At 39.5% G+C, this 27,172-nt stretch overlaps 1 protein-coding gene across 3 annotated transcripts in view; it reads right to left on the reverse strand.

Annotated features, from left to right (window-relative positions):
* CERKL (CERK like autophagy regulator) overlaps window positions 1-18,625 on the reverse strand; it is a 135,141-nt gene extending 116,516 nt beyond the window's left edge. Inside the window, exon 1 of one of the 3 annotated variants that reach the window (XM_007965533.3) lies at window positions 18,265-18,624. In XM_007965533.3, the coding sequence (XP_007963724.3) occupies window positions 18,265-18,502 (238 nt within the window). In that variant the 5' untranslated portion in view covers window positions 18,503-18,624. Of the gene's footprint in view, window positions 1-18,264 lie in introns of all 3 variants that reach the window. The other 2 variants (XM_073019850.1, XM_073019851.1) reach the window with 2 other exon arrangements.
* Between the last annotated feature and the right edge of the window lie 8,547 nt (window positions 18,626-27,172).

Genomic DNA, 27,172 nt, shown 5'->3' on the forward strand with positions numbered 1-27,172 from the left:
TAATGGCCACCAGGCATTGGTACCCTCAAGCTCCACCTCAACTTCAGAGGAGCTGAGGTCCTACATTTCCAAGGCAGCCCACAGCCTGTGACAGCACAGCTGAAGTCTGGCCACTTTTGCCCAAGGCAGGACTTCTAATGGGCAATTTTTTCCCCAAGTCCTCACGCCAGGTAAGCAAAGACCTTGTGATATCTGATCATGCTCTGAGGCTCTCCCTTCCCCAGCCTGCCTCATCCCCTTTACAGGTATCAGAGTGATGGGCATCCCACTCTGAAGGTTATTCTTGCCCATGAGAAACTACAGGACAAGCTAGTTTGTTCAAAACAAATGGAATGGAATAAAAAAGGAAGAAGAATCTGTGGATGAGAAAATTTAAAAAGCATAGCCATCAACTATAATATGGACCTCATTTCAACACTGACATATTAAAAGAGAAAATATCAGGAAAATCTGGACACTAACTGGATATGTAAAACTATAAAGATTATTTTAAATTTGAAGAGTAGTAATATGATTTTTTAGAAAATCTTTATCTCCTAGAGATACACGCTGAGATGCTTATAGATGAAATTATATGATGCCTAGGAATTACTTCAATCACTCTAGGGGAGGAAGGGATGTGGGTAGAGTATAGATGAAATAAGACCGGCCATAAATTGAAAACTGTTTAAACTCAGTAATGAGTCACATAGAGCCTCGCCCCTCTTCGGGTTGAACATGAAGGCTTATTACATAATTATTTCTACATTTGGGTATGTTTGATGGTTTCTATGAAAAGATATTGGATTAAAAAAACTTGTTAAAACCTCCAATTTATCACTCCCATTTTCTTCATTTGTTCAGAAATTGGAAGTGGCCAGAGAAATGGAATAAGCTGTTGATGATGGAACTGTCTTAAAAGCCTGAAAGAAGTCAGATAATGTTGTTTCAAAGGTTTTTATTATTTTGGTTCAGACCATGATGCTTTACTACCACCAACTCGGATGTCAGACAGACTCCTGATGGCATTAGGGGGAATTCTTGCTTGCTTGACTGGGGAAGCAACATAACCTAATGGGGACAGTGCAGGCTCTGGAGTCAGACTGCCTAGCTTTGAACCCCAGCAACTGCATTACTACTATGACCTTGGGCAAGTTATTTAACACCTCTGCGCCCTAGGGATAAAAATCCTATCTAGACTATATAGTTTCTTTGCTAAGATTAAACAAGGTAAGATACTTAGCACAGAACCTAGCAGAGTAAACAAATATAAGTGTTCACTATTTTCAGTCAAGCACTGGGCACTGCTGTGTAGCAGCAGTGTTAGTTTCCAGAACACTGTTTCTAACGAAAATCTAGGAATGGACACAGGAATTCCCTGATGCCAGCTGGTTCATCATTTTAGACTTACCCTTAGGCTTAATATAAGTTCATAACACCATGCCAATGACAAAGATGCTCACCAATGGTAAATATTTTTGGTAACTATACCTTCCTGCTTGCCTGTCTACCTCTGAATTCAGTCATCCATTACACTAAGGTTCCTCAAATTCTGGTTTACATGTCAAAAGTTGGCAAATGGTTCAATGTCCTTCAACTTCATGCTTCTCTCTCCTTTGTTTTTCTCCTCCTAGCTCATACCAATTTTGGCCAACACAAGAGCATTTAGAGCCATGGCTGAGAGTTCCTTCCCCGTGCTCACCACACCCACATACACATGCAAACACACACAATCAAAACTCACTTGCTCAGCATATACTACCACCATCATTGGCATAGTACTTCTAAAACTTGGGCAGGAATACAGTCAGAAGGCTTTAAAGAAGTCTGTGTTTAGGATTTTAATGACACTTGTAGACTTGTCAATGTCTGAAATGTAATGTAATAACCCAATCAAGTGGCAGGCTAGGTGGGATAACAAGCGATATGGTTATGCACAGTGCTGAGATTACACAACTGTAATGAATTATATCTACTACATCTCTGACCATTTCAACAAGGATGGTCCCATTTTCTTTTTTTATTTTTTTTTTTTTTGGTCTTGTTCTGTCACCCAGGCTGAAGTGCAGTGGCGCCATCTTGGCTCACTGCAAGCAAGCTCCGCCTCCCAGGTTCACGCCATTCTCCTGCCTCAGCCTCCCAAGTAGCAGGGACTACAGGCGCCCGCCACCACACCTGGCTGTTTTTTGTTTTGTTTTTTTTTTTTGTATTTTTTTTAAGTAGAGATGGGGTTTCACCGTGTTAGCCAGGACAGTCTCGATCTCCTGACCTCGTGATCCACTCACCTCGGCCTCCCAAAGTGCTGGGATTATAGGCATGAGCCACCGTGCCCAGCCAAGGATGGTCCATTTTCTCAAATTACAGAGGGTACAAAAACATCCAGTCTAAGTAATAGCATCGTCCTGCATACTCAATTGCTCTGTTCTCTATATCCATTGCCCTGGTTCTCTATTCCTTTAGCTTTACCGTGTTTAGATCCCTGCAATTCACTTCAGAACTTCCTACTTTGGACAACCCCATCTGGATTGACCTCTCTGGTTTAATGACCTTGGTCCAGTCTATCTGATTCTCAATTTGCATGTCCCTTGGATTCCATGAATCCACTCCTAGGGGAATAGTTCTGTGCCAGTTCCAGCCCCAAAGGGCCCCATGGGGGGTGCAGGAAAGAGAGAGGACGGGTCCACAAAAGTAGATCAGTTTTAAAAAGTGTTTGCCTTCAGATGGTGCCATGTGGTCACAGTATATTTAGGAATAACAGTTTCCAGAGTTCCCAGGGTCAGAGTACACAGACTAAGAGAGGTGCCATTTCAAATCTATGTACTATTCTTGCAGTAAGAAACAGATTGAATTTGCCAAATTTCAGTTCAAACAATGTAGCACAATGACCATGAAAAATACAATGATTTCTATAGACAAGACTTCAACTTTACTAGTAACCAACTAATCTACACATAAAATATTTTTGTACAGACAAAATATGTTTATATATGTGTGTGTGTATATATGTATGTATGTGTATATATGTATATATATGTATGCATATATATACACACATTTTTTCCCTGAGATGGGGTCCTGCTATGTTGCTCAGGCTGGTCTCGAACTCCTGGGCTCAAGCAATCCTCCCACCTCAGCCTCCCAAAGTGCTAGGATTACAGGTATGAGCTACCATGCCCAGCCCACGAAATATGTTAAAGGACTCTGCCACTTTGAAATCTCTCAACTCAGTTGCTTTATCTTTAAATAGGCAGCTCAAATTGCATAACCATACCAGTTCTACATTCAGGTTCATTTTTTGAAAGCTATATCTTCCTTTCTATGTAGAAACAAAGACTAAAATGAAAGCTTGGGAATAAAGTAAACATTTTCAACTCTTCATGTGTCAGAGCTGTGTTGTCCAATGCAGTTGCCACTTGCCACATGCAGTTATTGAATGAAAATTAAATATAATTAAAAATTCAGTTTCTCAGTCACACTAGCCATGCTTCTGTTCAATAGCCACATGTAGCTGGTGGCAACCGTATTGAACAGTTCAGATACAGTGCACTCCCATCATTTCAGGAAGTCTAACTGGACAGCCCTGCTTTAGAAAATTCACTCTACATTTGTTTTCTGTGAGACCCAACCTACCTTAACAAAAAGCTAAAACCTTTGAGGCTATTTTTATGATAAATTAGTAGACCTGTCAAAACATTTTAAAACTTTATAAGCAGATAGTATTTACAGTTACTATGGAAATTTGAGTCTTTGCATCCATCTTTTAAAAATTTCCTGAAATTTGACAGCTTAGGAACAGAATTAATTTTTTTCTAAAGAGGATTTTTTCTTAATGTGTAGACTGATGAATCAAAGCATCATGTTTTACTGAGTAATTAGTCCTTCAATAATTCACATGAGTAATAGGTCATATTGGGGTTTAACCCCTGCTTCCATTATTTCTGACCACACGGTCTACCAACAGATGTCTCACTTGGGGTGTACACAACAGAACACCGGGTATCTGTTTCACATACATCTGTTCCCAAACAGCTTAGACAGATTAATACTTAGACTATATTCTGCTCTGCTAAGTCTCACATAATCACTAACTCTTGTTTTGAAACTGTTTTTTCTCATTTTCACATTTTTGCACATTATCTTTTACACTGCTAAGTTTCAAGTAAATACTTATATAGACTTAAAGCTCAGGAAAATCATTTTGATTCTCTTGTAACAATAAGAAACACTTTCCAGACCTTATTTTGAAGCTCAGCTTTCTCAGATTTTCTAGTCACTGCTGATTCAGCTGAGCTCTGAGTTGTGGCAGGAATACTCTTTTGAAAAAACATAACATGAAATTGGTAACTTGAAATAGTAAGTATATGAAAAATAGAGAGTTATAAGCCATAATTATGATTTGAAAGCCTAATTTTTAAAAAATCTTTGAAACACAATATTTGAATGCTAATCAAGCATAGTGTAAAATCTTTACTCAGAAATTTGATAGAGGATACAGAGAAATAAACGAAGAATGCATGAGCTAGTCATTTTGTCCATTATGAAACAGCCACTTAAAGCTAGCCTCAGCCAATTGTTTTCTTCCAGAAAATGGTTTCTTCCTTTCCAATGACAATACCTACCCCAAAGCGATTGCCCACCTCTAGTCACTGTGCCCTAAAGCTGAGTAAGGGGAGCAAAGGGCTTTGACCTATATTTCCCAGGGGCTGTGAAGTTCCTGATGTAAAATACAACACCCCTCCACACACACCAGACGGTGGGCCCCATTGACCATCAAACCTGACTGAGATTTATTTAATTTAACAAAATTCCCTAATGCCTAAAGGCCATAGAAACAGGTATTTTCTTTAAAATGAAAGTTCACAGGTGGTCAGAACTGATAGTACTTAGAGACAATATCATATAAGCCCCTCATTTTGCCGGTGAATAATCTGTAACTCAGAGATGTTAAACAACCTGTCCAAAGTCCGTTACACACCTTGCTATTTGTTGAGACAAGATCTTAGGGCCTTCAGTGGTCACTGCTGAAATCTTTCCTACACCACAGATGGTAGCAGATTACAGAGAGCTGGAGGAGGGAAGCTATAAAAGATCCTGTAGTGCTTTTCATACTTCAAGGTGTTATCCATTAGGAAATTATGAAGTTAATTTCACAAATCACAAGGAGCATTTGCTTGTAACGAAAACAGAACATATCAGAGTGATCTTAAATGGCAATGGTAAAAACTGTTTTGTGAAACTTTTGTTTTAGACAAATCACATATCAGCACAGAAACATGTATAGTATCTGTCAATCCCTAAAGGGCCATCATTTCAGAGGACTGAGGAAAAGTGGAGGAGACACATGTTTCCCACATGAGATAGTACTGTGAGCGCTGGCATCTGTCACAGAGACCCCTAAACTGATCACTCTTAAACATACTAATATACGAGCTTAACATTGCCTAACCTTACCCATTACTCTCCCCACCAGCTTTTCCTTTATGGGAAATAATGACATATTTAGTCACGAAGGACAGTAAACAAATCTTTCTTTGGGGAGGCACAAAATATGCCTGACTCTTCTGCTTTAATCGAACATTTCAAATAAAAGCCTACCACTTGTTAAACAAATGTCCCAAAAATGTGTCCTTGGTTGAGATGTAAAACAATGCCAACAGGTGATCAGTGATGGTTTTGAAAATACTGAACTCTGAAAATATCTGATCCATTATCAGCACACACTTAGGGCTAAATCATGAAATATGCAAATTAGTCTGTGGTATCTGTCCATGTCCCCTTTCTGAGGTGCATTCTCAGTTTTTGGCTTCTCACACCCAGCCCCCGGCACCATACTGGGGGCTGGTCCCACTGGGCACAGCACTTGACCTGCTCTGCCTTGGCAGGGTCCCATGACCCAGAGTGGTCTGACTTTTCACACTTGACTTCAAAAACACTCACCCGATCCCCTTGTCATTTCTTCAGGATTTTTCTCATAGATCACAGCTAGCTTGATAATTACTTTAACATAAATAAACTCATGTATGATTCTGTAATTAAAATGACCATAATTTAACATTGTAATAGAAAGATCACCAGGCACCATTGCAGTCAATGAAAAAGGTATTTTCTGAATTGATGATGTCCTTTTATAAACACAGCTTATATTATAATGGCAGCATCCCAATTTATGCCCTGCTCAGTATTTTCCACTATGCAGCTGAGCGACATGGAACCTTCCTGCCGTGAACCTCACATCAGAGAAGTGGGCCAACCTTAACTCTTAACGATAGAAATCCTGAAATAATGCAAAGTTGAAAAGAACCTCAAGGAGCTTAACATATAATGCGGAAAAAAACAAAGTTTCATTCAATGTCTCAGTAAGGAGATCCAATTATGCCTAAAGAGAAAACAACTGTAATGAATCTTTATTAATTTTAATGAATGTAAACATGTAATCATTCAAATAAAAAAAAAAAAGCACAAAGGAAGCTAATTCCCAGCAGCTGGAACAGAAAGAAAGCATGTATAGAGAACTAGTTTTGTAATTCTTTCAATTACAGGAGAGTAAAACATAAGGAAACTACTGAGAAATAAGGATGCAGAGATAGGCAGGAGCCAAGCATGGAAATCTTATGCCACATTGAAGAATGTGTCTCTCATCCCGTTTTCTACTTTAGTGGGCTTCAAACAAGACAGACATATTCCTGATAGGCAAAGAGGGAACCCAAGCAGAAAGACTTGGGATTTACTATACTTTCATCTGTTATATATTGGGGATGCATTTAAGAATGTTTTTTTAAAAGAGTTTTGATGTTTAAAAAGGGGGAGAGGGGAATACTGCTTTTGTAGCTGATGAGGAGTTGATATCAAGTATGTAGGAATGCAGCCATGAAGTTATAATAGAATAGACAAAACTAAAGTTCATGCGGCCAGTAAAGCAGTAACAAATTCATTCATTCAACAAATATTATCTATATGTCAGGCACTCTTCAAGGTGCTGACAGTAAAGAAAAAAAGATATTCTGAATACCTTCCCTCTCCTCTATGTAGATTTAGTTTCCACCCTCCACCTGCCCTGTGCACTGGGAGGCCGTACTGCATGGACTACATCAAGTGCTCCCCTTGTCCTCTGGCTTAAAGTTGGGTTTGGACTGTGAAATGGGCCAGAAAAGAAGGAACTTGGGTAATTTAGGATTAGTGAGGATTAGGGAGGTAATCAGCCAAGCTGAGGCACAGGCCACGCTCCTGCCTAGTGGCCTCCTCTACACAGTCTCTCTGAATCCAGGTTCAGGCACCTGCTCCTTCACTATGCCCTTTTGGGCTTAAAAATGGTATCAACTGCCCAATTATTACTAGTCCCAAGAGTACTTCACTATCTCTATATCTACACCTTTATAAATACTGACTTTTAAAAATTCTTCTCAAGTTACCCTAATATAAATGTGCCATTTTTTTTTTTTCCTATCAGGACGGTCACTAATATAACAGATAAATTCTTGCCATCTTGAAGTGGGGTGGTGATATAAAGGACAGAGATTCGAAATTATATAATATACAAGATGATAAATGCCACTGAGGAATATAAGGCAGTACAGGGAACCAGGATGTATGTAGCAGATGGGAATTTTATACAGGTGATCAGAGAAAGCCTAAGAAGCTAATGTTTGTGCACAGGTTCAAAGGAGGTGAAGGAGTAGGTCAAATGAGAAATTATAAAGGCCTGAGTTAGGGCAGTGATTGGTCAAACAGAGAAGGATGGTAGATTGGAGAAATACTAAGTAAATAAAGTAGGCAGGATTGGTGGGTGTTTAGAAATAGTGAGTAAGGGACAGTGAAGCTGGAGTTACCTTCAGAATTCTGGCTTAGATAACATTCCAGATAGCTTTCTAAATACTCCTTCACATATTAAGCCAAAATATTCACTCTTTACATATGCAATTCTATGATCTATCCAATATAAGCTACAAGCTAATTCTAGTTATCCTAACTATTGTCCCATAACTTACACAAACCTAAATAGCAAAGTTAAATATTCTGACAGCTGATGCTGAATAGTGAGTTCCATAACCATGATAGGGAACAAAAGATGAGAGTTAGTCTATGGAGCAATAAAAAATGCTTCTCTTGTATATTTACTAAATTTATGGCACTCCTGGAGGTGGATGATGGTAGATGAGAACCACAGTGGGCAATGCTGACCAGAAAGCATGTAATGAGGAACAGCAGATCAGACCACACTCCTTGGGACTCCACCATTTGGCAGGCAGATAGAATGAAGTCCCCATGGGAGACTGATAAACTAGGTGCTGGTGGTATTACAAAAACCAAGAGAGTTAAGTCAAAGTCAAATAAAGGAGAAATACAGAAAGATAAGGACTGAACGTTCCCACTTGATTGAGCAATTAGAAGACTTCTGCTAATCTTTGCCTAAAGAGTTTCAGCAGAGAAAGAACAAAGCCAGGTCTCAGATGGTTGAAGAATAATTAAGAGGTAAACTAATGGAGGTGGTGAGAGTAAGCCAATTTTTCTAGCAGCTTATCAGAGCAAGTAAGAAAAAAATAAAAATAAAAAGCAAGGTAGCAGCTAGAGACAGAATCTTGTAGGATCAAGGCAGGGACTGTTAGAATGGGAGAGTCCTGAACATATCTCTGTGCTTAAGTGAAAAAGCTGGTAGAAGTGAAGGCTAAAAACCGAAGAAAGAAAGTGTAACAGATGAAACAAATTTCTAGATGAAGCTGAAGGGATGGGATGAGTTGGCCTTCAATAGAGATGACATCTATTCTGTGGTCATGAATGGAAGCGAATGAAGGCTGAAAGTCACTAAAATGGAAAAGGTCTAGAAAATCTTAAGTTGTAATGATTGCAATATGACCACCACCACTGGCCAGACTTTAGATAGAGAACACTGTGAGCCAGACAACAAAGTTTTAAATACACATAGAAAAAAAGCTGGAAAATCATACTTTCTCCTCCCAGGGAGCCCAAAAGACAGCCTGTCACCCCTCCCAGCCTGCAGGTGTCCAGCCTGACAACTATCATGACACGCCTGTTCCTACCAAAACTATACCACCATCAAAAACTCCTGCAGCCTCGGCCACTGAGGCAATCACAGACATTGCTGATGAAGATTACAGCTGAAGAAACTACACAGAGACCATGCTACCGAATCCACCCCAAACCAAAGCCAATGCACCATATCCAACCAACACTCTAGGACCCACCTACAAGAAAAGATTCTCCCTATGAAAGCTACTGCATACAACCGGAAAATGTGACTATTCCACTAGATGTGCAGATGTCACAAGAAACATGAAAAAGGGCACATGACACCGCCAAAGGAACACAGTAAGTCTCTAGTAACAGACCCCAAAGAAAAGGGTGTTTATAAAATGTCTGAAACAAAATCAAAAATAATGATCTTAAAGAAATTCAGCAAGATACAAGAGAATACAAACAACCCAAAGAAATCAGGAAAGTTTTAAAATGAGAAATTAAAACAAGATCTATCATTTAAAACAGAAATCTGAAGAATGCAGTGAATAAAAGACACAATTGAGAGCTTCCAGAATAGACCAGATCAAGCAGAAGAAAGAATTTCAAAATCCGAGAATACGTTTTGTGAAATAACCCAAAGTTTTAAAAAAGAAGTAAACAAATTTTTGCATTATAGAACTAGCAGATGGAGAAAAGTTGAAGAAAGGCACAGAAAACCTATTTAATGAAATAATAGCTAAAAACTTCCCAAATATTGGGGGAGGTAACAGACATCCAGATTAAGGAACCACAAAGATTCCCAATTAGATTCAACCCAAAAAGATTCTCTCTGTGGCACATTATAGACAAACTGTCAAAAGTTGAAGACAGAGAATTCTAAAATCTGCAAGAGAAAAGTATCAATTTACATGTAAGGGAATCCTCATTAGACTATCAGTAGATTTCTCATCAGTAACCTTAAATTACTGATTTATCCCAGGAGAGAAAGGGATAATTTATTCAAGGTGCTAAAAGAAAAAAAAAAAAAAAAACTATCAGCCAAGGATAAAGGATACTATATCCAGCAAAACTATCCTGGAGGAGACTAAAGGCCTTCCCAGACAAGCAAAAGCTGAGGGAATTCATCACCCCTACACCAGCCTTACAAGAAATGCTTACAGGAGTGCTACAGCTGTAAATGAAAACATGGTAACTATCATGAACACATGTGAGAGTATAAACCTCACCAATAGAGGTAAATTTATAAATCCAACTCAGAATGTCCCAGTGATATCACGTTACTACGTAAATCTCTCAATCCTCTAGATGAAGGTTTAAAGTAAAACTGGTCGAAAACAACAACAGCTACAATGGCTAAGGAACACATGCTAAAGAAATAAAGGCAACAAAAATATAAATTAGGGATGGGGGGGAAAAAGTCGAGTATTTTTATGTGACCAAAGTTAACTTGTTATCAGCTTAAAATAGTTTATTATAACTACAAGGTTCTTTATGTTAGCCCCATGGTATTCACAAAGAAAGCAATTACAAGAGATACATAAACAAGAGATAGAAGGAAACAAAGCTTAGGACCACAGAAAATGACCAAACCACAGAGGTAAACAAGAAAGAAAGAAGAACTGAGAATCTACAAGACAACCAGAAAACAATTAACAAAATGGCAGATATGAGTTCTTATCAATAAAAATCTTGAATGTAAATAAATTATCTAATTAAAAGATATAAAGTAGCTGCATGACTGGAAAACAAAACAAAACAAAACAAAAAAACTCAACTACATGCTGCCTAAAAGAGGCTTACCTCACCATTAAAGACAGACTGAAAGTGAAGAAATGGAAAAAGATATTCCATGCAATCAGAATCCAAAAGTGAGCAGGAGTAGCAATATTCATATCAGACAAAATATACTTTAATTCAAAAACCATAAAAAGAGAAAAAGAAGGTCATAATATAATGATAAAGGGATCATTTCAACAACAGGATATAACAATTATAAACGTTCATGTACCTAATACCTAAGTACCCAGATATATAGAGCAAATATTCAATCTAAAGAGATAAACTCCAATACAATAATAGTAAGACAATTTAACAGCTCACTTTCAATAATGAATAAATTATCTAGACATACATACATAAACACACACAGAGAAATCAGGAAATACTGGACTTAAGCTGCACCACAGACCAAATGCACCTAGCAGACACTTACAGAACATTCCATCCAACAGCTGCAGATACACATTCTTCTTAAATGCACATGGAACATTCTTGAGGACAGATCACATGTTAGGCCACAAAACAAGTCTTAACAAATTGTAAAAGATTAAGATAATATCAAGTATCTTTACTGACCACAGCGTTATAAAACCAGAAATCAGACCAGGTGTGGTGGCTCACGGCTGTAATCCCACCACTTTGGGAAGCCAAGGTATGCAGGTTGCTTGAGCCCAGCAGTTTGAGAACAGCCTGGGCAACACAGTGAAATGGTGAAAGCCCTCTCTACTAAAAATACAAAACAAAACAACAACAACAACAACAACAACAAAATTTAACCAGGCACGGGGGCACACAACTGTAGTCCCAGCTACTTAGGAGGCTGAGGTGAGAGGATTGCTTAAGCCCAGAAAGCAGAGGTTGCACTAAGCCAAGATTGTGCCTCTGCACTTGGGCCTGGGAGATAAAGCAACACCTTGTCTCAGAAAGAAAGAAAAGGAAAGAAATAAACTAGAAATCAACAACGAGAAAAACTGATGACTTCACAAATCATGGAAACGACATGCTCCTAAACAACCACAGGGTCAATGAAGAAATTAAAAAGGAAAATAAAATTTTTCTTGAGACAAGTGAGAATGAAAATACATCATAATGAAACATAGCACAGCAGTTTTAAGAGGTAAGTTTATAGCAATAAATGCCTCTATCAAAAAAGACAACAGATTTCTGACAGCCTAATGATGCACCTCAAGATGCTACAAAATCAAGAACAAACTAATCAGCCAGGCACGGTGGCTGACACCTGTAATCCCAGCACTTTGGGAGGCCGAGGTGGCCGGATCACCTGAGGTCGGGAGTTCGAGACTAGCCAGATCAACATGGAGAAACCCTGTCTCTACTGAAAATACAAAATTAGCTAGGTATGGTGGCACATGCCTGTAATTCCAGCTACTCAGGAAGGCTGAGGCAGTAGAATTGCTTGAACCCAGGAGGCAGAGGTTGCAGTGACCCTAGATCGCGCCATTGAGCTCTAGCCTGGGCAACAAGAACGAAACTCCATCTTAAAAAAAGAGAAAAAAGAAAAGAACAAACTAATCCCAAAGTTGGTAGAAGTAAGGAAATAATTCAGAGGAGAAATAAACGAAATAGAGACTAAAAATAATTTCAAAAGAAGAACAAAATTTAGAGTTAGTTTTCAACAAATTTCATCAAATTTGATAACACAGAAAAAATGAATTCCCAGACACTTACAACCTACCAAGATTAAATTAGGAAGATATATAAAATCTGACCAGACCAGTAATAAGTGAAGAAATTGAATCAGTAATAAACTCTTTCATCAAAGAAAAGCCCAGAAACGAATGGCTTCATTGCTGAACTCAACCAAACATTTAACAAACCAGTATCAATTCATTTCAAAATATTTCAGAAAACTGAAACAGAGGGTATACTTGCAAACTCATTTCATGAGGCAAGCATTACCCCAATTCCAAAATCAGATAACAATACAACACAGAAAACTATAGTATAATATCCCTGATGAACATAGGTGCAAAAAATTCTCAAGATACCAGCAATCCAAATCCAACAGCACATTAGAAAGATAACTTGCTACGTTCAAGTGCGATTCATCAGAGGGATCAGAGGGATGCAAAAATGGTTTAACACACACAAAGCAGTAAATGTGATACATCATATTAACAGAAAGACAAAAACCATAAGATCATTTTAATAGATGCAGAAAAAGCTTTTGACAAAATTTGGCATGATTTCATGATTAAAAACTCAACAAATTCAGTATGGAAGGTATACACTTCAACACAAGGAAGGCCACATATGACAAATCCACAGCTAACATCATACTCAATGGGAAAAGATCAATAACAAGATCAGTTCTAAGATCAATAACGAGAAGGATGCCCACTTTCACAATTTCTATTCAACATACTACTGAAAGTTCTAGCCAGATAAATTGGGCAGGAGAAAGAAATAACAAGCATCCAAATTGGAAAGAAGCATGTCAAACTGTCCCTGTTTGCAGAAGATACTATCTTATAGATAGAAAACCCAAAATGCTCCACAAAAGAACTGTTAGAATAAATTCAGTAAAGTTGCAAGACATAAAATCAACATAAAAATCAGTAGCATTTCTATACACTAATATTGTACTATGTGAAAAAATCAAGAAAACAATTCCATTTATAGTAGTTACTTTTTAAAAAAGATAACTAGAAATAAACAACCAAGGAAGTGAAAGAATCTCTATAGTGAAAAGTATAAAATTTTGATGGAAGAAATTATCTTCCCACATCAATAAATGGGAAGAAAGTCCATGTTCATGGATTGAAATAATTAATATTGTTAAAATGGCCATACTACCCAAAGTGATCTACAGATTTAATGCAATCTCTATCAGAACAACACCATTCTTTACAGAAATAAAACAATCTGAAAATTCATATAGAACCACACACACACACACACACACACACACACACACAAAAACCAAATAACCAAAGCAATCCTGAGCAAAAAGAACCAAACTGGAAGCACCATACTACCTGACTTCAAAATATACGATAAAACTATATTTACACAGCATGGAACTAGCATAAAACCAGACAGACCAATGAAATAAAATGGAAAGCCTAGAAATACATTTTTGCACCTACAATAGCCAACTGATTTTTTTAAGATGTTAGGAACATACACTGGGAAAAAGACAGTCTCTTCAACAAGTGGTACTAGGAAAATTAGATATTCACACGCAGAAGAATGAGATTAGACCCCTCCCTCTCACCATATACAAAAATCAAAATAGATTAAAGATTTAAAATGTAGAACTTGAAACTATGAAATTACTAGAAGAAAAAAGGGAAATTATTCTCAACACTGAACTGAGCAAGGATTTTAAAAATAAGCCCTCAAAAGCACAGACAAAATAAGATTAAATCAAACTAAAAACCTTTACACCTTAAAGAAAACTATTAACAAAGTGAAAACAGCTGCAGAATGGGAGAAAAATATTTGCAATCTATACATGTGACAAAGGGATAAACTCCAAAATATATAAGAAACTTAATTCAACAGAAAAAATAACGATTTTTTTTTTTTTTAGATGAAGTCTCCCTCTGTCGCCAGGCTGGAGTGCAGTGGCACCATCTCAGCTCACTGCAATTTCCACCTCTCGGGTTCAAGCGATTCTCCTGCCTCAGCCTCCTAAGTAACTGGGACTACAGGCACGCACCACCACACCTAGCTAATTTTTGTATTTTTAGTAGAGACGGGGTTTCACCATGTTGGCCAGGATGGTCTTGATCTCCTGACCTCGTGATCTGCCTGCCTCGGCCTCCCAAAGTGCTGGGATTACAGATTCGAGCCAGTGCACCTGGCCAACTTGATTTTTTAAATGGGCAAAAGATTTTGACAGGTCTTGAAAGAAGACACACAAATGACCAACAGGTACATTTAAAAGATACTTAACATCACTAATCGTCAGGGAAATGCACAATCAAAACCACAAGAAGATGCACCTCACTCCAGTTAGAATGGCTATTGCCAAAAAGACAAAAGAAAATAAGTATTGACACAGATATGGAGAAAAGGGAACACACACTGTTGGTATGATTGTAAACTAGTACAGTCATTATGGAAAACAGCATGGAAGTTCCTAAAACAATCAAAAATAGAAGTATCATATGATCCAGCAATCCCACTACTGGGTATGCATCCAAAGAAAATAAAATCAGTATGTTGAAGAGATCTGCACTCCCGTTGTTTATTGCAGCACTATTCACAATGGCCAATATATAGAATCAACCTAAGCATACAACCATAGATGAATAAAGAAAACGTGATACATAAACGTAATAGAATACTAGTCATCCATAAAAAAATAAAGTCCTGTCAATTGTGAATGGATAAGCCTGAAGGACATCATGTTAAGTGCAGTAACCCAGACACAGAAAGACAAATACCACATGATGTCACTCACATGTAGAATCTTTTTCTATTATAAAAGGTTGATACAGATAAGGCAGAGATTAGAAGAGTGGTTACTAGAGACTGGGAAGGGGAGGGGAGAAGGAAGGATGGAGAAAGGTTAGTCAACAGACACAAAGTTGTAACTAGGTAGGAACAATAAATTCTGGGGTTTTGTTGCATAGTACGGTGACTATGGTTAACAGTAAAATACTGTATATTACAAAATAACTAGAACAGAGTCTTTTGAATGTTCTAACCCACAAGGAAATGATGAACGTGTGAGGAAATGATGAACGTGTGAGATGAAGGAAACACTACTCTGATCGGATAATTGCACAACATAAATATCAAAATGTCAAATAGTATCTCATAAATATGTACAATTATAATGTGTCAATTAAAATTTTTTTTAAACAATTAAAAAGTTATTAGATCAGCTGTTGGATCTGGTTGAGTTAACGTGCTTAAGCACATGCATAACATCACACGTTTGATTTAAAATATTTTTCTACCTAAAAAAGATCCCCCAAAAGTGCTGATACTTTTGTGCCTCCCAACTTGACTTATAGCCTCTTTTCGAAAGCCTCACTTCTACAGGGAAGGGTAACACATCCATTATTCCAGGTCACCCCTGAACCCAATAAAAAGAACTACAATTACTACAGTTATGCTCATTTACCCTGCCAACAAGACCATCAATTTGTCCCAATTTTGGCAGTCAAAGTCTTCATAAAATACATTAATGTCTTTGCTCATCACTCAAGATGGAAAATTAGAAAAAGATCACATAGTATTTTATTTCATCAGTGAAAACAATTAAGGTACTATGAGGTCTAAGCAGTTTTGAAAACATAGGTATGTTAAAATAATCTCCAGTGACCTCCTCTACCCACCCTCATCCTTTTCTGAGGCAGCCAGTCACTTGCCAACCAGCAATGGACATGCTCTCTCCCCACCACATCCTACCATATCACGTCCTCCCAAGTACAGTAACTTTGATGTAGCTCCTCTTCCATTTAATCTTTTACCACTCATATCTAAGCTTATTCAACAACAGAGAGTACTTCTAATATTTAAATATATCATCTCTTAAAATCTCCTTTTTATTTCCCAGTGTTTGTTTTTGTTTGTTGTGTTTGAGATGGAATTTCACTCTTGTTGCCCAGTCTGCAGTGCAGTGGCATGATCTCAGCTTACAGCAACCTCCATCACCCAGGTTCAAGCGATTCACCTGACTCAGCCTCCCAAGTAGCTGGGATTACAGGCACGCACCACCACGTCTGGCTATGTTTTACCTAAACAAAACATCTCTTGTTTTTTTCCATAAATAGAAGTACTTACTAAGGCTCTAGGCTTCTGTGTCCCCAATTTTAGAGGCCCAAAGTAGTTTGAATACCAGCTTTTAATTACAAAGAAAAAAGGGTACACCTGTTTGAAGGAAAAGACAGACAATCAAATGATTTTAGGGCATAATTAAACAAAGAATCAGGACTTACAACCTTTAAAGTTACAAATCTATCAAGATGTATTTTAGAACTCTACTGCCAGGGGTGTGCTAATTAAATCTATTTTTCCTTAATCACCACTCAAAAAACAGCATTTTTCTCATGTCATTGTTTGCTTTTTTTGTACACAAATACTGCAACATTGGTTGGTATGACCTCTCATTGCACAATGTCTCATTTTAATTCTATAGTATTTCAGCTGCGTTGTAGGTTAAATTGACTCTTTGGGCTAATCCAAACTCTAATTATAAACTTCTATATTGCATAACTCGAATTGCCTGAAAGACTTACAAATAATTCTATAGGTATATCCCTAGCTTTTAACTTAAAAGGTTCAAGAAAATACTACACCTTGGCTTTTAGAACACCTGAAAACACTTTAAGGTCAAGACTGTTTTCATGAAGTGAGCGACCATGGCACATGCAGCACAGGCAGAATTCACAATCGCAACCAGTGCTGAGACCCTGGCTGGCTGGTTTCATTTCGTTAGACTTTTGAGCAAGAAACTTGAAGACAGTGAGTCTTTCTATTATGTAACATAAATAGCACACTGTGTCTTGTTTTCCCACAGGGGAAGGCAAATTTTTTTAATTTCATAAATTTGTATTTAGCTAAAAGAGGTTGAATACCAAATTCCGTTTCCCACAAGTTATCTCCTAGCAAGTAGAGTAACCTTGATGTAGTTCCTCCCCCATTTCATCTCTTTCACCACTCACAGCTGAGCTAATTCAACAATGGGGAGTATTTCTCGAGTTTGGACTTACAAATAAGACTATATGAAAGTCTACAAGACTTGTAAAATTGTCTTTATAAGTTATCTGTAAGTTTATAAAGCTATTTGACTAAGACGTGAAAATAGACTCGAAGTATTTCTGTTGTAAACTACAGCATTCTAACTTTTTTAGGTAACTAAAATTTTAAGTCAATAAAAGGCAAACGTGAGCAAACCGCTTGACGTAACTAAGTATCGCAAAACTGTGATCCAATATTCTAGGGTCAATATTAAAAATCAAAAGTTTCTAGACTGAGCCTAAAGAAGTCTTAATTCTTGACAATGGCAAGGAAGGTGAGGGGCAGAAAAAAAATCCAGAAACGCTCCCAAAGCTCTGGGGTTACATTTTCAAGTCAGCCAAATGAGAGTTGGATTCAGAACTCTCGTGTATGCATAATCTGTAAAATGTTTATAGTTTCAATGTACCATCAAAGTTGATGGATTAAAACTTTTTCAACTTGGAGGGGCGGAGTAGGTGACCTTCTCACATTTGTAAATTACCTCCCCTTTGGGGCTCAAGACTTTCTGCTGAGACGCTGAACAAAAGCTATGTGTGACGTTTGCCCGGGGAAGGTCTCGGAGGCGGGAGAAGGCTAGGTAGCGAAATGAATCCCTGGGGGTTCTGGGGTGGGGTGAGGGGCGTGAGTTCCCGGTTGGGAAGGTGGCGGCGGCGACTTGGGGACTCGGTAACCTGTCCCGGCTGTGAGGAGAGTCCGGGGAGGGGAGGAGAGAGAAGGAGAAGGTGGAGCGAAAGCGCGCGGGTGGCAGGCCTTGGGCCGGGGAGAGGGAGGAGGCGCGGAGGGAGGCGAAGACGCTTGGGGCCTGACACTCACCCGCCGGGCGCTCGGGCTGAATGGGCCGCCACCGCAGTGCTCGCTCGCTCAGTACCACGTCACAGCTGTCCCTCCCGATCTCGAAGATGCCCCGGAGCAGAATCCGCTCGGCCGCCGCCTCTGTCTGCTGCGGGGACGTTAACAGCGCCGAAGGCACAGCGGCAGCCTCCGGGGGCGCCTCTTCCTCCCGGCCGCCCTCCAGGGCACTCACCCGGTTCCTGCGCCTCCTCCAGGGCATGGCGGAGCCGCAGGCTGGGCCCGAGCCAGGGGTACGGGGAGGCCTTTGGAGGAGGAGGTGGAGGGCGCGGCAGCCTCAGCTCTAGCAGCGTCCCGCGCTGCCACAGCAACCGCGCGCAGGGCAAGGACCCAGGAGGGAGGCGGGGCCGCGCCTGACCCAGTCCAGCACCCTGGCCTGCCAGCCTCCCGCTTCGCCACTCACTACAAAAAGACCCAGCTGCAAGAGGAAGAATAAGTGGCTCCCTCCGCGTAGCTTCTCCTGCAAAGTACGGTTTCGCACTTTTCGTTACCCTCAAGTTAAACCAGCCCTCCTCAAACTTGCATATCATCCCTTGGGCGTCTTGTTCAAATGGAGATTCTTATTGAATAGGTGTGGGACTGGCCCCCAAATACCACATATCTAAGAAAATACTAGGTAATGGATCCCGCTGGCCAAGGAACACACTTTTGAGTTGCAAGGGTGGAAGCCTCTTTTTCCACCTCCTTTCCAGAGGGTTCCCTGGTGAGCAGAGGTGCCGCTTTACAACCCTGTTACGGAGTACTAGCGCACTTCCCAAAACCCCTGAGGGGAAGCTAGAGATAAGGCCCTGGTTTGCATAGACAAATTTGCATCTGACAAATTCAGTATTAAAGGTAAGTGCCTCCAGGTGTAAGTATTTAGGATCCTACTTTCCCCCAAGCTATCTCCTCTGCAGTCTTGTCTTTGCCTGGATCTTACACTCCCTTGAGGGAGATTTCAAGCAGCAGGGCTTCTCTTTCACGCACTGCTATAAAGAAGTGTCACCTGGAAAAGGGGACGACCCCGGGGGGGCTGGGGGGGGGTGTTCACCCTTTTCTCCTGGTGAGATTTCTAATATCAGCTGCTCGTTAATTTGGAAAACACAAGAGAGTCTGGAGGATAGTGATACTCAATAGTGGTTGCACATTAAAATTACATGGGGAACTTTTGAAAACCCAAATATCCAGGCCACACTCAAGACAATTAAGCTGGAATACTCTGGAGGCGAAACCCATACTTCCGGATTTTTAAAAGTTCCCAGGTAATTCCAATGTTTAGCCAAGGCTGATAATGGCTGCTCTAAGCAGAGTGATAACACAGGGAGCTGAGTGTTTATAATGGGGAAGCAGTCAGGAAGAAAGCGAGTCCCTGGGAAGAGGAGCAGAGTGGGAAGTAAAGCAGAAGGCCTTTTTTTTTTTTTTTTTTTAAACAAGGTCATTACCATCATATTGAAAAAAGGAGTAGGGGAGTTGAAGAGGAAATTAAATGCATGGGTTGTAGATCTAGTTCCAGTGTTCTAGTGCCTAAACAGTTCTATCATAGAGGCAGCAAATTCTTATTCTGTCCTCATTCCTGGTCACACTGCAAAGTCACAGAAAGAGCTAACTATAGCAGGAGTTTCTCAAGGTTCTTAGCTCAGTTGGTTTGTAGGCCTAAACAAATCCCTATCAAACATAAAGCACTGTGCACCAGTTAAGCTAGGACTCTTACTGTTTAATGCTCCGACAATAAGTACCCAAGCTTCGAGGAAAAGCAAGGAAGAGCTTCAGTTTGATCAGACTGCAGTGAGCTATTTCTTAGAGCAGAAGTGCAGCAGCTGCTAAACCCCATGCAGGCTTCAGGTGGCTCTGTTCAGCAGTCATTAGTGGGAAAAGGATGGTGCCCTTCGCAAAATGAGTTGCAGTTCTGGAGTCAGCATCTTGTATTCACAGCTGTTAGGCAATCAACACAATTAGAGCTCACTGGCATTTTAAAAGCTCACCCAGAGCCAGGGCAAACAGACCAAGCCAATGGCTACTCATTAGGAGTTTTGCAAAGGTGCAAGTTGCCATTTTTCAAGCTTCACTCAAGCTAGGAAGTCAAAAACAGTGGCTTTGAATTGTCCTGAAGATGGAAGTAATGAGAGTTGTGCTTCCTTCTTTCTGTCTTTTTTTCCTTTGATAAGCTGCCTTTTTCCAGGACTGTAAAGGCTGGAATGCCCTAGGGCTCTGTCTTTAGGATCTATCCACACACGCTGTCCCGTGCTTTATGTACTATCCAGGGTTCTGCAAATGATGACACCAGCTTCAACCACTCTCCTGAACTTCAGGTATTATGTCCAACTGCCTACCTGACGTCTCTACTTGGCTGTCCAATAAGCTTCTAAAACCAGACTCATGATTTTCCATCACAAACCTGTCCCTCTCAGAATGTTTCAAATCTATAGTATCAAAATCCTTGATATCATCCATATCTCCTTTATCTCATACCTTCAATCCAATCTACCAGCAAATTCCTGTCCATTCCGTCTAGAACAGATAGTCCTTTCTGCCTGCTGTCATTGCAGTCCACACTTCTGCACCCCTCAGCTGGATAACTTCAGTCTCAGCTCTCCCAACCCATCTCTCTGCTTTCCCTTTCCCCTGTGCTGACATCTACAGCCCAGAGCCGATTTTCCATTTTGTAGTTACATTGTGCCTTTAAAAAATAACAAGAGTGTATAACTCGGCTCACAACCTTCCAATGACTTCCCATTATTCTTGGAATAAAGTCCAAATGCTTAGCAAGTCGAAAGGTCCTTCTTAATCTGGACCCTGGCTATGTCTCTGAGATCACCTACCAACTTTTTCCTCTTGCTCATTCACACAAAGCCTTCTTGCTAGTCCTCAAACACATTGAGAGGAATCCCTTCTCAGAGCATTTGCTTTTGCTGTTGCCTCTGGCTGGAACGCTTTTCTCCTCACCAGATGGTTCATTCCTTCACTTTGCTCATTTTTCTGTTTGAAGGCCAGCACCTCAAAGAGGCCACTCCTGAGCACCCTCCATAATTCACCATCCTGTAAACCTGTGTATTCATTTCTTACTGCTGCTGTATCTAATTACCACAAATTTAGTGACTTGAAACAAAACAAATGCATTGTTTTATATTTCTGGAGGTCAGAAATCCAAAATCAGTTTCACAGGACTAAAATCAAGGTGCCAGCAGGCCTGTATTCCTTCTGTAGGCTCTAGAGGAAAATATGTCTCCTCTTTTCCAGCTTCTAGAGCAGCGGTCCCCAACCTTTTTGGCACCAGGGACTGGTTTTGTGGAAGACAGTCTTCCCACAGATGGGGGCAGTTTGGCGGTGTGAGCCTTTTGGAGGCATTAGTTTCTCATAAGGGGCACAAACTAGATCCCTTGCATATGCAGTTCACAGTAGGATTCAGGCTTCTATGAGAATCTGATGCTGCCACCGACATGACAGGAGACGTGGCTCAGGTGGTAATGCTTGCTTGGCCGCCACTCACCACTCATCTCCTGCTGGGCGGCCTGGTTCCTAACAGGCCACAGACAGGTACTGGTCCATGGCCCAGAGATTGGGGACCCCTGTTGTAGAGGTCACCTGTGGATTTTGTTTTGTTCTATGTTTTATTTGTTTTGGCTCGTGTTCACTTTTTCCATCTTCAAAGCCAGCAGTGTAACATCTCTCCTCTTTGTTTCTATCCTTAAATCTTCTCTTTTCCTATGTCTTTGACCTTTGTGCCTTCATCTTATAAGGACTCTTATGATTACATTGGGCCTGCCCAGATAACCCTTAATTATGTTCGCAAAGCCTCTTTGTGCTTTGTAAGGTAACATATTCACAGGTTCTGGGGATTGAAACATGGACATCTTCAGGCTGCCATTAATCTCTCTACCATAACGTGCTTTAGTATTCTTTACAGCACTTACTATTAATTCTTATTACATGCTTCTTTGTTTATTGTCTAGCTTCCCCACTGAGTTAGTGCACTTAGTAACAATGCTGAAATACAGAGAACACTCAGTAAATTTTAAGTTTGTTAGAATATAAGCTCCTTGATGGCAGAGTATCTATCTTGTTCACCATTAAATTCCCAGTATCTATCACAGTTCCTAGTACACAGAAAGTGCTCAATTAATATCTGAAAGAATGAATGAACTTCTTCAACATTTATCTATAACAGTAATACCAAGAGACCCCAATTATTTCATGTTAGTTCCTGAAGATCAATTGTCTCATTAGCAATTCGTGTGTGTGTGTGTTTATATATATATATAAATATATATATGTTTATATATATAAATATATATATGTTTATATATATATATATATAAATAATACTAATGCATGAAAATTGCTTTCAAAAAACTTTCAGGAAGCTTCCTGAACATTGCTTTCCCTCCTTTGGCTGAAGCTTGGGTATTTGTTTCCAGAGCATTAAACAATACAAGTCCTAGTTTAAAAGGCACTTTGTTGCTTTATGTTTGGAAGGGATTTGACTAGCTCTGGAAACACAGTCTCCATCCCTGGTTCTTAGAAATCCAAGTCTGAGTAGAAGACCATAAAAAACATTCTGCTATTGTTAACATTGCTTTCAGGAGGCCTTTAAATATGCCCTGAAAACAAATACCCAAACTTCCAGAAGAAAGGCAGCAAATCCCCAGGTAATAGGCCAATGGGACAGACTCCAGAAGTCTGGGCGACCTTCTCAATGCCACAGATAGAGGGAGACAAATTCACAGTCGACAGAGACATTAAGACTCACTGCAATGAGGGCAACGGATGAGGAAGTCTAATTCCAGTCAGGACCAACTGCCATGGATCTGAATTTTAGCCAGTGGGTAATCCTATGGTAGTCCCTTTGATCTCCCTAAGTCTCTGCTGAAGTTTAGAGTTTATGTGACAAATGATTGAGGGTCTATACTATCATCGACATAGTTCTTTCTCAAACTCCAGTATATAGATTTTTTTTTCCTTATTAACAACTTCTTACTGCAGGTAGAATAAAATCCAAACTTCTATTATGACATATGAGACACTATGTTGTCCAATTCCTGCCCACCTACTCAAACCCTCTCTTTTCTATCATTTTTCTTCTATTATTAGTATGTATCCTACCACTCTGGCCTTCATTCTACTCTTCAGATAAGCCAAGTTCATTCTCATTCAGGCCTCTGCTGTTGCTGTCTACTCTGTCTGGAACACTTTTCACCGTGGCATAGCTTCGCACGGTGCCCAGGCCAACTTCATGTCACCTCAGAAGGTCTTCCCTGCCCAACCATTCCAAAATTGACCTCTATTCAATAATATTTTCTTAATTGCACTTTACACTGTGTAAAAGTATGTAGTTGATTTATAATGTTTACTTATTTCTGTCTCCTCTCTTATATCAGATTAGTACCTCAGTTGAGAACAGTGATTGAATCTGCTTGTTTATGGCTCTATCTCTTGTGCCTAAAACGGTGCATTTATATAACAGATGCTCAATAAATGTGTTAAATGCATGAATGAGTAAACTTTTTAAATTTAATTCCTTTATTAATTTCAGATATTTAACATGTCTCATTGGTGAGAAGAAAGGTTAATGACAGCAGATTGTATTTACTTGTTCTGTGTCAATATATATTTTGAGTGAGGTGAGTTTAAGTTGTATGTCCACCTCTCAAACACTTGTAATGCTAAATGGGCACTTCATCAGTGTGTCAGGGGACTGCTTCCCTCTCATGCTGAGTGAGAATTTTGTCAGAATGTTCCTGCTATTCTGGCTTCTGCTGCCCAGAAGGTACAGGGCCGTATGTCCCTACAACAATTACAGAAATAAAAAAATAGAACAAATCCTAGAATCCCACCAAGTCAGAATATCAAATTTTCTGCACATGCCAGTTTTTTGTACTCAGATGGAAACTGTTAAAAGTGAATTGCTCAGCTGTATTCTAAGACACATCTCACCCAATGTGATCTCTAGCATCTCAATCAGCAGTCACAAGAAGTAACACAGGCAAGAAGAGTAGGCCCTCCCTTTTCCTTTCCTCAAGTTTTTAAAAGCTCCTTTTTAGGTAGGTTCTAATATTCATATACTTGGAACAAAAAAAAATGTAATGTATTTCCACCAAATAGGGAGCTTGAAATATTCTCACAGTAACTGCTAGCAATGCTATATTGTAGAGTCTTAAATTAGGTGTAACCAGGCACACAAATGAAATAGGCAGTTTAAGTCAGAAATCTATCCTCATTTTCTGTACTACATGTATATACAGTTTCTATGATAGCTGTGAAAAAGGCATTATACTAAGTGGCAACATCCCTTCTCACTATTGAAAATAGCAGACTAATATATACATCTATATATAACCCACGAAAATAAAAAATAAATTAAAAAAAGAAAAAATACCTCACTGTGTTCAGCTTCTTACCCGTAGGCATCAAAAAATTTGGCACTAGACTTGCTGTCTTTGACTTTTGTTTCATTATTCATCACCATTTGGGGACCCTTCAGTGCCTATGTCAACAACCTGTACAACTAACAGTGGTTTACAAATAAGATTTTATTTCTAACATTAAAAGAGGTCCAGAGTCAGACTGTTCCTGGGTTGGTTCATCCCATATGATGTCATTAGAAATCAAGAATTTTGTAGCTTTCTACTTCACTGTCACCAGGTAGCAACAAGGATTCTATTGTTGGCCCCAAGGTGGCTGCAAGAGTGCTAAGCATCATATCCTCTCCCAAAAAATGTCCAAAAGCAAGAATGGAAGGGGCATTTCAAGGTTTTCCTTGGGTATTTCTTTTTTCTTAACGAGAAAAAAAATTGTTTCCAAATATTCCACCCAGCAGACCTCCTCTCATGTCCTATTGTTTAGAATTGGGCAACATGCCTGTGCTGTAGCTTCCAGACAGTCTGGGAAAGGTGTTTTCAGCTTCCAGGTGGGAGATGAGACCTACTAACAAGGAAAAAGAAGTTGGGGATAAATATCGATGAGGCAACTAACAGTGTGCTATCTTCTTTTTCCCCCAGGCTGTATAATTCATCTACAACTGGATAACAAAAAAAAAAACCCTCAAATGTATTGACTTAAATCAACAATGACTTGTTATTTCTTACAATTCTGTGACTTGCGTGAAGTCAGCTCAGTGGTTCTGCTCTATGAGGTATCAACTGAATGTACTTGCATTTAGCTGGAAGCTCAGCTGGAGCTGAAATATCCAAGATGGCTTCATTTGCATGTCTAGCATCTCATCTGGAGTGGCTGGAATGGGTGGAAACTAGCTGAGCCTATCTCTTTTCATGTGGTCCCTCATGATGAGTAGTCTAGCCTAAGCTTTAAAAAAATGACATTAAGTTTCAAGAGAGTAAAAGCAGAAGCTGTCATGCCTCTTAAGGCCCAGGTCTAGAATTGGAATAGCATTACTTTTGCTTCTTGCTGTTAGTCAAACAAGTCACAAGGGGAAATGGAAATAGAGCCCTTCAGTAGCTGGCAGGTGAAATAGTCACATTAAAAAGGGGAATATATATATAGACAAAAGGAATTGTTGGCAGCCAGGCTAATACAATGGACCCTATGGGTGTGGTTGTCAGTGGTTAACATCCCTCCCATTTGCAAAATATGCTCACTTTCTTTTAAGTCTCATCCAATTATGATATCAAGTGAAAAATCCAGTATCTCATGAATGTGGCTCTTTGAGTGTGCTCCTCTTATTCTGGGAACCTAGGAACTAAAAACACATGTTATCTTCCCACACAAATCTAACATACAATAATGAGACAGGGAGAGGATAATCATGATAGATGCTCCCATCAAAAAGGGAAAAATATAGAAAGCACATCACAGTAAATGGTCCATAGCAATTCTGAAATTCAGGAGGCATGTGTTGCCAGTTTCATAGACCTTAAGATAGAGAATGTTCCTATCTCACAACCAGATCTGCTCTCTGAGAGTGGTTCACTAATTCATCATTCTCAGCAGCTCTTGGCTCCAGCTGCTGGGTTTTTGGTTCTGCCCTCCATTTTATCCTTCTTTTCAGATTATAAAAATGAAATGGCCCATGATTACAGCCAAGTAGCTTTTTCAGCCTTCTTTTTATTCATACAAAGTTGGAGGTACAGAGGTTTTAATGTTGAACTTGTTAACCAAAAATAAAATTCCAAGCTGCCCAGCCATCTCAATGGACCCTCCTCTCAGCCAAGGACATTCCAAAGTTAACCTGAAAAACTAGTTCATGCCATGATGGGAAAGGGTACTCAGACATGCCTCATTATACCCCCCTCCCTTTTGGAATTCAGGCACAACTGACCAGCATTAACATCAACACTGAGACCTTAATTCTAGTAGAACAGACTCTTTTAAGTCTGATAAGAAACCTTTACAATCTCGTCTCTCTGAAGCCTGCTACCTAAAGCTTCATCTGCATGATAAATTCCCTTTTATTAATTCTAGGTCTTTAGATAATAACTCAACCAATTGCCAATCAGAAAACCTTTGAATCTGCTTATGACCTGGAAGCCCCCACTTTCAGTAGTCCTGCTTTTCTGGACTGAACTAATATTCATCTTACATGTATTGATTGATGTCTTATGTCTCCCTAAATGTATTAAACCAAGTTGTAGCCTGATCACCTTGGGCACATGCCATCAGGACCTTCTGAGGCTGTGTCACAGGCATGTCCTTAACATTGGAAAAATGAACTTCTAAATTGATTGAGCCTTGTCACAGATACTTTTAGCTTACAAACTGTTTGTAAATGGACAAAACTCCTACAGAAACTTTGTGAACTTACTTTATGTAGTTCACTTATCTTACAGATATCATGTACATGTGTGAAATTGTGATATAATAAGAAATATGTAGTTTGATCTTCATCGCTGGCTTCTGGACAGAGGTCCTAAAATCCTTGTGATTTCCAAGAGATAAAAGC

Source organism: Chlorocebus sabaeus, chromosome 10 (genome assembly GCF_047675955.1).
Source record: "Chlorocebus sabaeus isolate Y175 chromosome 10, mChlSab1.0.hap1, whole genome shotgun sequence".
Classification (NCBI taxonomy): Eukaryota; Metazoa; Chordata; class Mammalia; order Primates; family Cercopithecidae; genus Chlorocebus; species Chlorocebus sabaeus.